The 12,391-nt window shown below is 54.0% G+C and overlaps 1 protein-coding gene across 6 annotated transcripts in view; it reads right to left on the bottom strand.

Annotated features, from left to right (window-relative positions):
* Positions 1 to 12,391, bottom strand: part of SEPTIN9 (septin 9) — a 138,773-nt gene that overhangs the window by 62,477 nt on the left and 63,905 nt on the right. The window contains exon 1 of one of the 6 annotated variants that reach the window (XM_032706726.1): positions 11,478 to 11,642. The exons of the other annotated variants lie outside the window; for them this stretch is intronic. Coding sequence (XP_032562617.1) covers positions 11,478 to 11,532 — 55 coding nt within the window. The 5' untranslated portion in view covers positions 11,533 to 11,642. Of the gene's footprint in view, positions 1 to 11,477; positions 11,643 to 12,391 lie in introns of those variants that run through there. 6 annotated transcript variants of the gene reach the window in all.

Genomic DNA, 12,391 nt, shown 5'->3' with positions numbered 1-12,391 from the left:
CACGTCCATCATCTCCGCTCCTCTGAGCTCCACTGCCACTTCCTAAAGAAATGGCAGGTCACTCAATGGCAATACTGACCCACATGGCCCTTTCTTTTGACTTCAAACCCCTCAAACTGCCCCAACCCCGTGGTAAACCTGCCCAATGTCACAGCATGGTCTTTCTGGAGCACAGCCAGCCCTTTCCCTTATCGAAAGGCTGGACTGAATTAAACACCCCAAAATGGCTTTTTTCCAGGTCTTTCTGGGCCCTGTTGCAGAAAAGAGAAAAAGGTCAAAGCCCAGACACAAAGGGGTTCAAAAAGCCTAAGGGAGAACTGCAAAACCACGATTACAGCTGCAGGAGACCTGAGCCATCCAGATAACACTTCCCATGTCAGCGCTGCAGTCCCAATGGGCAATAAGTGGGTACTGAAGGGCTGGGCAAGGAACTGCCACCCCAAAGAAGGGTTAGAAATGGCTCAGCAGTTTCTGACAGCATAATCATGAGGACCTCCAGGTCCCAGTGGCACTTCCTCTCCAGCAGTGTCACTGACTTGCCTGGGGACAACCTGAGAGCTTTCCCACCCATGGCTCTCTGCAGGGTGTGGGGTCCATCTCATGCCTCTGGTTACACAAGGATTTCAGTGCCCAGTTTGTCCTGCTGGCACATTTGGCCATTGCCCTGAATTCAGTCTGGTCTGGAGAAGGTCGAACATCCCAGGCACGAGAAAGGAGAAGGACTGAGAGCAACAGGGTTTGTGTTTCCACCTCTGAGACAGAGACCCACTGCCATAACCACGATCCTCAGGAATGTCACCTTCAGCAACAGTGGGAGGGACCAAGCATGGCTGTAGCTCCCCTGCTCTGCATCACCTCTCTCCTCCTTGCAAGAGAAGAGGGATGGACCTCAGGAAGCAAAACAACTCTCAAAAAGAGAGAAAAAACTTATAAATAGCTCGTCCTGCCAGAGCCAGGAAAGGAAAGTAAACAGCCTCTGCTCCAGATGACCCTCCTCCTGGACTTCCTGCAGGGAAGTGTCCATATTCCTCACAACAGGACCCGAAGACAAGGCAGTGCTGAGGGTCCCTCACCTCGTTCCCACCTCTGTGGTGATGCAGTCCCACACCAGCAGTCATGGTTGATGCTCCAGGTCCCCGTGGGTCCCTATATCCCTGACAGCCCGGGCCAAGCTGTCCCTGCCCCGAGCAGGGTCCAGGCTGGTCATGCTGCAGGGTTATCCCCACTATCATATTTTCCAGGGGATTTTCAGTGCTAGCAGGGCTTCAGTGCTAGCATCTGATCTGCTGGTCAGTGTCAGAGGCAGCTGGCAGGGAAAGCAATGGAGGTGACGAGCATCACCCTTCCTTCTCTTCCTCTGGAAGTGCAGGTCCATGGGGCCCAAGCACAGAACAGCACAACCATCGGCACACGCTTCCTTTTAACCGATTCCAAACCAACTCTGGTATCTCTGGCTCATTGTTGAAGGCGGTGGTTCCCCTCACACAGCAGGGAAAGCCCAAAATCCCCTGAAATGAGATTTCCAAGAGCTTCCTATCAGATGCAACCTCTGCCACTGTCAGCCTCCACCCACCACCATCATGTCTGGGCTGGGTTCTGCTCACTGTGGTGTCCCTTTGGGGACCACACCTTGCAAACCTCTCGAGGTCCTGGAATTGTGCTCAGCATTGTGCAGCCATGGCTCCACTCTGCAGGGCCAATTCTAAAAATACCACTGTTAATCCTGTTGGATGAGGGAGGCACTGGCTCTGCTGGCTGTACACAATTCCACCTGCTCCTGAAATCCCCAGTCTTGACCCAAACATGATCCCTGCCAAACAGGCACTTTGGGGCAAGAAATGTGTGCCTTCATCCCTGGCTCAAACACTCCCCCCCACCAAGCACAGAGCCTGAGAATGAGCAAAACATTTATTTCTCTTTCTATTTCATGCAGCAGTGCTGGGGATGGCTGCACAGTGTGGTCACTGTGTCCTCCCGGCCACCCCATGGCCAGGCACCAGCAGGTCACATGCCATCAGTTAAAAACGCTCTTTAGGGACCTTGTAAATTGGGAAGAGAGGGCAGAGGTCTGGTTCAAATCCCAGCAGCTCACACAACAGTCAAGATCCTTCCAGAGAAGTCACAAGCGAGTGGTAGTGCTGGGGACTCCCATCTACACGCTGCTCTCCCAGAAGGTGAGACCCTCCTTGGGGCTCCTGGCCAAGCCAAGGGTGCCCATGAAGGGCTCTGGCTTCTGCCCAAGGGCTCCACATCTCCTGGTGGGAAACACTGGAGTACACAGAATGCTGTCACCATGGCTCATCCCCTTCTGCAGCCTGGCTCTGGGCACCCTAGGGGAGTCAATGAGGAAACATCTGGAACATCTGCTCCTTCTTTCTTTCCTTTTTTAAACAGAATATCCCAGTAACAGTGCAGGGGACGCTTTATACAAGGAAACCTCTATGCACAGAGCTCAGGAGGAGACCAAAATAAACAACAAGAGATGCTGACTCCTCCGGGACCTGCTTCCCAACTGGAGCCTCCGGCTCTGTCGCAGCCGCAGCGCCCAACTGCTTCCCATTAAACATCCTCTGCCCCTCACGTGGTCTCTGTAACCCAGGGGTTACATTTGCTTGCTTGCTTAAGCACAGAAAGCCTTCCTTGGGTTTTTTGACACATAAGAGCCTTATGGGACCGGGCCCGGCGGGTGCCCCGTTATTTCCCACAGTACAATGGCACCGTTTGAGAGCGCGGACTTTCCCTAAACTGCTACCAGATGGTCACCTCCTGTTCCCGGGGAGGAAAGGGGGGAGGCTGCAGGGCTCATCTTTCAAGGAACCCTTGGAAACCCAACACAGCATTAACTGCTCACGGCCCTTAAAGCTTCCCAGACCCCTGTCACCAGGCAGCAGGATGCTCGCGGAGGTTTTCTGGTCCAGGCTGAGTGCGAAGGGTGTGTTCGCCCACATTACCATGGGGACACCTGGGCCTGGATTATCCAAACCTACCATCCATGATGCTGCTGAATAGCTGCCACCATCCATAACAGAGATGGATGCAGCTGAGTGAACTAAGGGCTCAGTTACAGGGACAAGTAAGTTGTTCTCCATATACCTATTGAGTATATCCACCGTATATCAAACCTGAAGGTCCCACAGCAGAAGGGGAAGAGAGCTGCACCCCTTCAGAGAAGGATATCTCTACCTCATCCTCAACAACAAGGTGCTCCCAACTCCAGCAAGCCCCTCAGTGGGATCAAAAACACAGGGTTGAGATGGGAAATCACTGGCAGTGCAGGCAGCAAGTGATGCTACACATGCTGGTGGGATTTTGTGAGTACACTGACAACTTCATAACAGCCCAAGAAACTCGGATCCCCCCTCTTACATCTGGAGAAATGAAGGAAAGGAACTTTATAAGCACCTTTCCCAAGGTTTCTGGTCATTCAACATTAGAGAGAAGTCAGGGCTGCTGGATCCCCTCCCTGTGCTTGCACCAGGAGGCTTCACACCTTTCTTTTACCAATAAACCAACCCTGCTACAATACATACACATAAACACATAATATTTATAAACAACAGCAATCTGCTGTTGTAGCATGACTTTCATGCTATGCTGGGTCAGTTTATGAATGGTTTATGCACAAATAAATCCTTTTTCTGACTTCACAGACAGCATTCAAAAGAAGTTGCAATAGTTTGCATGGTCAGACATGAATCACATGCAGAAGACAACACAGGCAACGTACTGTCAATATGCAGGGCCTTTCTGAACTGTACAAACAGAACCAAGGGGTGAGTTAGAGTGGAAATCTGGGAATAAATGCAAGTTCAGGTCTCTGAGATCAAACCAAAGCTTTTCAAGCAGCATTTCTCTCACTCACAGTAAGCTATAAAACAGCCCAAGGCCCATGCAGCAAACCCCTCATCTCCCAGAAATGAACATGCAAAAGCAAAGTCAGGACTAAGAATAGAAAAAAAAATAAAATCCACACTCAGATTAATTCAAAATCCCAGCTTTCCAGTCCCTATAATGCAGTTCTCAAAAGATTTTAGCTTGATTCTCTATTACACTTTGGTTTATATAACCATTAGCCCTCAGCAAAATGTTTCCAGATCAAACCAGTATATTTTACATCCCTTATATTCATTTCATACTTGCACAGAAAATTACATCAAACACAGGGTATCCAGCCCAGCAGATTGCATTACTGGCTCTGCCACAGGCTCACTCCAGCTTCTGTCTCCAGTCTGTGCTCCAGTTTCCTTTCATAAGGGGAGGAGGAAAGAGAGAAATAAATCTTTTCTGCACCTCCCAAGGGACTGCTGATTCGGTTTGGTTCAGTTATATTTCTAAAATGCCTTAAAATGATTACCCAGAGACAAAAGTACGATACAGATGGTCTTGCAGACCCCAGACTGCTGCGTGCTGATGCCACAGATGCCACCCTCCCTGAGTCATGACTGCCAGCACCCACACAGGGGACATGGAGAGTGACTCAGGTGAGTGACCAGCCTCAGTGTAGGGACTGGGTGATTAAATCATTTAAGTCCTCACTTGAGAAGATGCTTTGATGGGTAGTGTTGCAACATGCAGGTTAAAAAGCTACAGAAAAGGGTGAATTAGAAAGAGAGGCTAAAGAAGGGACCCAGAAGCCCTTCAGCTCCGCAGCCCTGCCCACGCTGCCCACTCCCCCAGCCTGCACTCCCCCCGACTGCTGGTGTCACTGCAGCCAGCTCTGATGACTCTGTTGGAGGGGACACCCAGCACTGCAATAAGAGCAGTTGTCCAAATGTCCTGAAGGCTGGCAGAGAGCAGAACCCTTTTCCTTTCTCCTCCCTGGTAAACTAAACACGCTTTAAAAAAAAAAAAAAAAAAATCCATCCTTTTTTGCATTTCCCCATATTTGCACTTCCAGTGACCAAGATGAAAGAAAGAGTCAAGTCCTAAGCCCAGTCCTCACCGTACTTCTTGCCTCCCAGATCAGTCCAGCAGACCAGTGCCAATGCCCTCTCCACTAACCCTTGCCACAACTCCCAGGGCTGGGACATGCTGGAGGGCACCCAACTCACCAGGAGTGAGGGGCTGCACAATTTTGTGATGTTTACTCCAAGTGCCACCTCTCCTGCCAGGAAGGCAGCACTGACCAATGTGGTCACGGTATCCCCTGCCCTGCAACCCATGAGAGGCTGCCTGACACTGGCAGTGCCTACACCCAGGCAACAGGTTGGCACCCTGTTAACCCAAATTGCCCTAACTTGGGTGCCAGCAACAGGGTACCATTGCAGCACTGGAAGGATGCAGGGGGACAGTCCTCCCATGACACCTCAGCTTTTGGCTGAGATGCAAACCAGCCAAGAGCCAGTTTGGATGGACACTGCACATGGGCCACCACTCCGAATGTGTCCCCAGGAGACCTAAGGGCTGAGCTCCATCCAGCAACCTCAGAGAAGCAATCAGGGTAAAAGCCTGAGTCACAGCCATCAGGAGATGAGAGCTTTTTAAAGTTGAAGACAGCAACAAACCCCTTCTTGCCCAAGGGATCCTCCTTACCAGCATTATTTGAGGCAGAGGAGGAATCAGAAGGGCTCTCCTGCACCCAGGAGGGCTCTCCCTGCACAAGCACCAGCACAGCAGGTGGGTGCAAACTGCTGATGCCTCCATCAGAGGGGTGCCAGAACCAAATAATACCCTAGCAGGTATGAAATGAGAGGTGGCCAGGACACAACCTTATCCTCATGCTGAAGGGGACAGCTCACCCCACCCCACAAAGAGTTGCCCTGATGGACCCCAACCCCCACCAAACAGGCACAGCCCCATCAGGAACTGGACTCAGCTCCATTGACTCATCTTACAGGCTTGAAACAAGATTAACCAGGGTTTAGGATTACTTGGCTTGTTGCCTCTACATCCCACTCTAAAGACCAGGAAAGTGCCAGAGCTCACTGCAGCAGGAGGAGCCTGGCAGGTTGGGAGAGCCTGTGCAATGGTCCTGCCTAAATATCAAAGTCAGAAACATGAATATCTGGAGTGATTATGGGCTCTGAAGTCTCCATTACTGTGTTTAGATTTATGACAAGTTCCAGTCCAGGCTTTTGTGGCTGCTGTCTGGGTCCTGGGAAAATGGGCTGAGTAGCTCCCTGCAAGGAAGGGCAGCAAACCAGAAATTAAACCAGCACCCTGTGGGAGGCCACAGGAAAACCAGAGGTGCCAGGACCTTCATTTAGCCTCAAGGTTGCCCGCATGTATTGGCCAAGAGACAAAGCCATGGTCACCCAAATCTGTTAGGCATGACCCAACGTGTTCTAGAGGTGCTTCCTACTCACTCCACCGCCCTAAACCACCAAGAGGCAATCGGCAAAGAACAAAGCATCTTAGGTGATTCCCTTACTAAGGGAAAGATGTTACCAAGGTCCCAGAGACTGGTGAGTACTTGAAGAGCCAGAGTGGTGTACGTGCTCCAAGCCTTGACTCACCTCTGAGCACCAGCACTGCACTTGCACAACAGAAGTAGCTGCCCTGGATCCAGTTTTAAGTCTCATCCTCTCTCTGTCCCTTCCCACCCAGGCAATTCTGAAAGGTTTCTTTATGATTAGCACAATTAGCTCACTTTGACCAAGACTGACCCCAAATGGAAAGCTCACCTGTACCAGCCAACACTGGAAGCTCTCCATGCTGTCGCAGAGCCAAGGACACTCTGCTCTGTGCTGCAGTGGTTGCCCATCCCCAAGGACACACAGACCAGCCCTCCTTGCATGAGAAAACTACAAACAACAGTAGAATAATTCTACATCCTAACCGGAGCCAGAGGCTTTCCCCAGAGTCCAGCTGATGTGGACAGAGAGATCCACATCCTGCTCTTCCCTCTCCCACTCTCTCACCATCTTTTTATTCCCAATGAATTTAATATACTTGGGGAAAAACCCAACCCACAACAGCAGGTCTCCACTGCTGTAACCAGGCAAATGTGGGTTTTTGACTCTGTGGCTTGAAGGCCAGTTCTGCAGGGTAAGATACAACTTCTGCTGTTCTGCTGGGGAAGACACAAATCCTCCCTTCCCACAGCCACCTTCCCCTGGCTCCTTCCTCTCCTACCACATGATGATTTGGCGGAAAACTCCCATGCATTCCATCTCTTGTCTCAGACCGAAAAATGTAGATAAGAAGAATGGAAAAAGAAAGAAAACTCTCTGAAGTGGCTGTAAAGTTCGACTTTGAGCACATCAGAGGTGACTTTGCTGTCTCAGAGCAGCAGCTACATCAATCAGTGGCTCTTCCTCTGCCCACCATCGGAGCTGGTGACGAAGAGCTCCGGGAGAGACCAGTTTCTGTATGACTGTTTGGGGACAGCCCAGGAAATCCAACAATTGACATTCAGGAGCTTTGCTTCGCTCCTAGAGCTGAGACGATCCAAGACGCAGTCGGAAAGATCTTTCTGCGTTTCCTTTTCCAGGCATTGAACGTGGGCACACGTGGGACCGTTAGTCACACGCTCGGCCTCCCAGCCCACCCCCCTGCGTGCGAGCCCAGAGCCGCGCTCATCCTGCAGACCTTTAGGCCGGACTTGCAGGAGAGACCTTGAATCCAAGTGAGACGCTTACACAAACGCGAGGCACGTCCCATCTCCGGGGCTTTTCACCGCATTGAATTCAAGCCCCGTCACCCACACAACGCTGTGACCGTCCCGCTGGCACGTTCCTGCTAATATTAGCAGCAGGGCTGAGTCCCAGCATCCGCAGCACGCGGCAGCAGCTGCTCCCCAGGGCAGCAGGCATGCGGGATGCACCGCAGCCACGTGTCCCAGAGACATCCCGGGCATTTGCTCAAGGAAATTTTAAGGACGAGTCCCTGAGTTTCACGCATGTAGAAAAGCCTATTTATAAAGCAGCCCCCTACTGAAAACGACCTGGGTGATGGTTTTCTGATGACCCTTAAAACTGGGACATAACTTAGCGTGAGTTTGTACCTCACGAGACAAAGTCTGTTGCTGAAATACTAAAAATACCCCGCATTAGGTGGTGAGAGAAGTACGTTTCTGTAGAGAAAGTGTACAATAGTATAAAAGAAAAAATAAAACAGCCAGAGAAGCCTTCCAATCAGCAGTGCTGTGTCCTGGCAGGGCTGGAGGCTCCCTGCCCTCAGGGCTCAGCTCAACAGCACTGCCAAGGCTCACCCACCAGCCAGCACACGTTCCCTGAGAGAGCTGGGCAATGGGAAAATCAGGGATAAGCACCATCAACAAACGCTGTCCCACGGCTTCTGCCAGAGCAAAGCTGCCAGCCTGTTTCCCCACCAGGATCTAGCTCCAGACACCACAGTGAACCCCTGGGTACCCTCCTGCCTCTCCATGCACTTACTCGGCACTTCCACCATGCACAGCTTACACCCACTATGGCAGTTTGTGTTTCAACATTGCGAGGAAATGAATCTGGTGTTGACTGACAGTGCTGGCAAAGGCAGGGAGTGCTCAGCATCACTGCTGCCAACTCACCACCGGCAACTGCCAGCAAAGGCACACCTCAGTTATCCCTGGGACTCCACTCAGCAGCAGCCACATCCCACTGGGATGAGGGGCTGGAGCAGATCTCTTCTGTCTCACTACCAGGCAGTAGATACTGAGTACACAGTGCTTTACACCTTCAGCAGGAAGACAAGTACCACACTGTGGAATTATCTCTGGGCATTCTCACAACCAACCAAAGCTGCGAACAGGAACATCCACCCCCTCTGCAGACACTGACACTCCCATATCACCCAACCTCAACTGGGTGAGGGTGGTTTAGGGTGTACACAATATTAACACACTGCACAAGTATCCCATCACCTGGGCTGATTTACCACTGCAGTTTCCCTTCCCTGCAGCTCAGGGGTCTGTGCCTGAGGCACCAGGGAGCTGAGGGACCTGCCCTCTGAGGCAGAGGTGAGCTTGGGAAGCACTGCTGCAACCACAGCTGAACCAGCCGTGCTTCTGAAAACCTGCCAAAATCTATAAACCCAGGGGCAGAACTATTATACTCTCTAAATCCTGGAAAACCACAGACCTAATGATGCTCTCCCCCATTAGAGATGAGGAAGTTCTTGTCAGTCAAATAAGCAAGATTAGGATCATAGAATGGTTTAGTTTGGAAGGCACCCTACAAATCATCTATTTCCAACCTCCTTGCCATGGGTAGGGACAGCTTAGCCTAGACAAGGTTGCTTACAGCTTCATCCAATCTGGCCTTGAACACTTCCAGGATGGGACATCCACACTTTTCTCTGGGCAGAAGTCTCTGAGCTTTCCTAGTGCCCTCCCCACAGTACCTGCTGGTCAGTGCAAGGTGGGCACGGGAACTGCTGCCTGGATGCAGCCATCCCCATCACATCAGCGGGCTCAAGAGGAAGAACACACTCTGCTCTGCTGTCTTTCCTTCACACACGTTGCTTTGATTTGGAAACTAAACTGGAACTGAGTACCTCGTACTGCTTCCCTCTCCCAAGGGACCCTCGCATCTCCTCGGGCCAACAGAGACTGGCAGCTCCACAGCCGAGGCTGCAACTGCCTGTCTGCCACAATACAGCAGGAACAAGAAACCTACGGTCCCTATGCCAGGGAGGGATGCTGTGAGGAAAACAGGCAGGGATGCTACAAAGAAAACAGGCAGGAACAGCCAGGGTGACTGGGGAGGGCAGGCAGTGTGTGACCGGCAAGAACAAAGGCGGCTTTGGCTGATCTGGTGTTTCTGCTCCACAGTATTTCTGGCTGATCTTTCCTGCTTGGCCAGGGGCTGCCCCGGGTTGAGATACCCACCCAGCAAACAAGGACACTGCATCTCCTGCCCTACAGGCTAGAGATTAATTGCCGTATTCTTGGGAAGCTGCAGCGCAACACAGAGCTAATTAAATTGTGAAACAGTAGCCCGGATCCCTGCTCAAGGGCAAGGCCAGACCTTTTGGCTACAGATGCACAGAGCCTTTGCTTCTGCACAGGCAGAAACTATAAAGTGTTCCATGGACTGAAAAAAGCCGGCACTGCGGAGCGGCTCGGTGCCACCGAGGAGCACACACAGCCTGCACAAGCAGCCCCGGGGCCCGCAGCAGAGCCTTTATCATACCCAAGTAGGGAATTACTCATTCTTCAGAGATTTAAATGCAACTGGGGCAGGCGCGAGGAAAGCTGTAATTACATCAGCGCTCGGAGCCCTGCGGTGGGGAAGCTCACGCGTCCCCCAAGGACAGTTACAAAGGCGCCGTTGAACCCCAAGTGCCAAACAGATGGTGTATTCGGGTCGATCTTTGTGTCCCAACACTTGTCAGTCCCAGTCTTCCGAGGGGACGTGACTTCCCTCAGCCTCCTGCTATGCCCTCCACTCCCAACTTCGGCTGGAGAAAGCCCGGAGGCTGGGAATAGAGGACACGAACGTGCCTAAACCCTACGACGAGGACTGCAGAGACCCCAGCTTTGCCACCCGTTTCCTGCCTGACCTGGAAGAGGAACCCCTTGTGCTCTCAAGCTTCCTCAGCTACCCAGCAGGAAAAACACCACGGCGCTCCTTCCCGAAGGAAAGGCTGGATTCTCCAGGAGGCGGTGAAGGCGGCTCAGCCTATAGCCGTGTACGCGCAGCCCCTGGATAAGCTTTCACCGCGGCCCCCAGATCTCCGCTATTTCTTGTGGGCTTTTTTTTTTTTTTTTCTAGAAACCGCTGCACAAAGCTCAGCTTGGGTCGCTGCCAGGACGTGCGAGTGCACAGGGACGGAGCTGCTCTTCCAAAACTCTGCTCGGGAAGATGAGCTCCCCCGAGCCGATCTCTCAACGCCTGTCTCAGACACAACCCCCCAGCCCTCTTCTGCCTGTCTCTGACTCCCAGACCCATCTGGCAGCAGCACGCTTCCCGCTAGCTTATTTTTTTTCTCCTGAAAAAGCCAGAATAGCAGGCAAGAGGCACAGACCCGGGGAGAAGCCATCCCACCAAGGGGATCCTCCATCAGAGCAAGGCAACGCTCCAGGCGACTGGAGCTCTGCCACGGGACAACTGCGGAGCTCTCTAGGGCGGGGAGCTCCCGCTATGGCAATACGTAAAACTTCGGATGGTTACCCACATCCCAGCTACTCCAGGGCTATGTTTGTATCCCAAAGCTGGGAGTCGACAGAAGGGCCGGTGCCTGGGTTTTTTCAGACTTTCGGTCTCGTCGGGCGGGTGTTTTCAGCTGAAAAGACTATACAAATCAACTCGGGAAAGGCAGGAAAGGAGAAAACATCCCGCAAGCCCCTGCCTTGGCTGATACCACCGGGCGCAGCCGCTCCCAGGGATGACGCCTCCGTTCCTTCCAGCCCTCCCCACCCGCGGGGTGACACCCGGGACCGCCGGGGTGTCAGCGGCGGGGGGAGAGGCAGCAGCCGTGCCCCGGGGGAGCCGAGCCGAGCTCACCCCGCTCCGCCGCCGCGGCAGCTCCTCCCGGTTTAGCCCCAAAAGCAGCTTCCCCGCGCGCCGGGGCTCCCCATCCCCGGGGCCACCCACCTTCGAAGTCGGAGATGATGCCCTCCAGGTGGGCGCTGACGGCCGGGTCGGTCATGGCGGGGCGCGGGGCGCTGCCCCCCGGCTCCGCGGGTGCGCAGCAGCGGCCGCCGCCTGCGGCCCGAGCGAATGGCGGAGGGCGAGCGGCTGCGGCCGCCCCCCGCCCCGCCGGGCAGCGAGCCATGCCCCCGGCCCGGCCCAGCCCAGCCCGGCCCGGCCCGGCCCCTCGCCGCGCACTGGCTGCTCCCCACGCCCGTCACGCCGCCCGCCCCTCCGCGGCCCGGCGGGCGGGACCCCCGCACCGCCCCGCACCTCCGCCAAGTGTCGGAGGGTGGAAGGGGCACCCCAGGCGGCAGCCGGGCACCGCCCGCCCGCGGGCGAACAGCACCGGGCGGGTTCGAGCGCGTCCCGCATCCCCCCGGCCCGGGAGCGGCGCGGCAGAAAGGATGGGCTGAACGGGCGAACCCCGCGCCCGCCGCACCCCTCCGTGCCCCCCCCGCCTGGTAAGGGGTAACAGCTTGGGATAACAATGCAGCGCTGCCCCAGGAAGCGGGCGGAACCAGCCCACACGGGTGGGTCAAGCCCCCGGTGTTCCCCAGCACCGATAACCCTTTTGCTCCCCGGACTGCCCTTCTTTGGAAAGGGGCAACTCGGCCACCTCCCATCTTATAACTTCTCAAAATCAAACCAGCACTAGAGCCAGTTGCACTAATCCATCACTGCCAAATCCGAGCAGCCAGCTCTGAAAAACCATCACTGTAGCAGCAGGAGGGGCTGCAAAACTTGTCCCGAAGCTGAGTATGACTGCGGTGAGCCCAGGACTGCGCTTCCAATGCTGCCGCAGCTCCCTCCCCTCCAGCCGGAGCCAGCGAGGCAAAGCCCCAGCTCTAGGCATTGACACCAATCCCTTCCGCGGC

This window comes from Chiroxiphia lanceolata, chromosome 19, assembly GCF_009829145.1.
Source record: "Chiroxiphia lanceolata isolate bChiLan1 chromosome 19, bChiLan1.pri, whole genome shotgun sequence".
NCBI lineage: Eukaryota > Metazoa > Chordata > Aves > Passeriformes > Pipridae > Chiroxiphia > Chiroxiphia lanceolata.
Note: the sequence above shows the minus strand (reverse complement) of the source record. Positions and strands in the feature narration are given on the sequence as shown.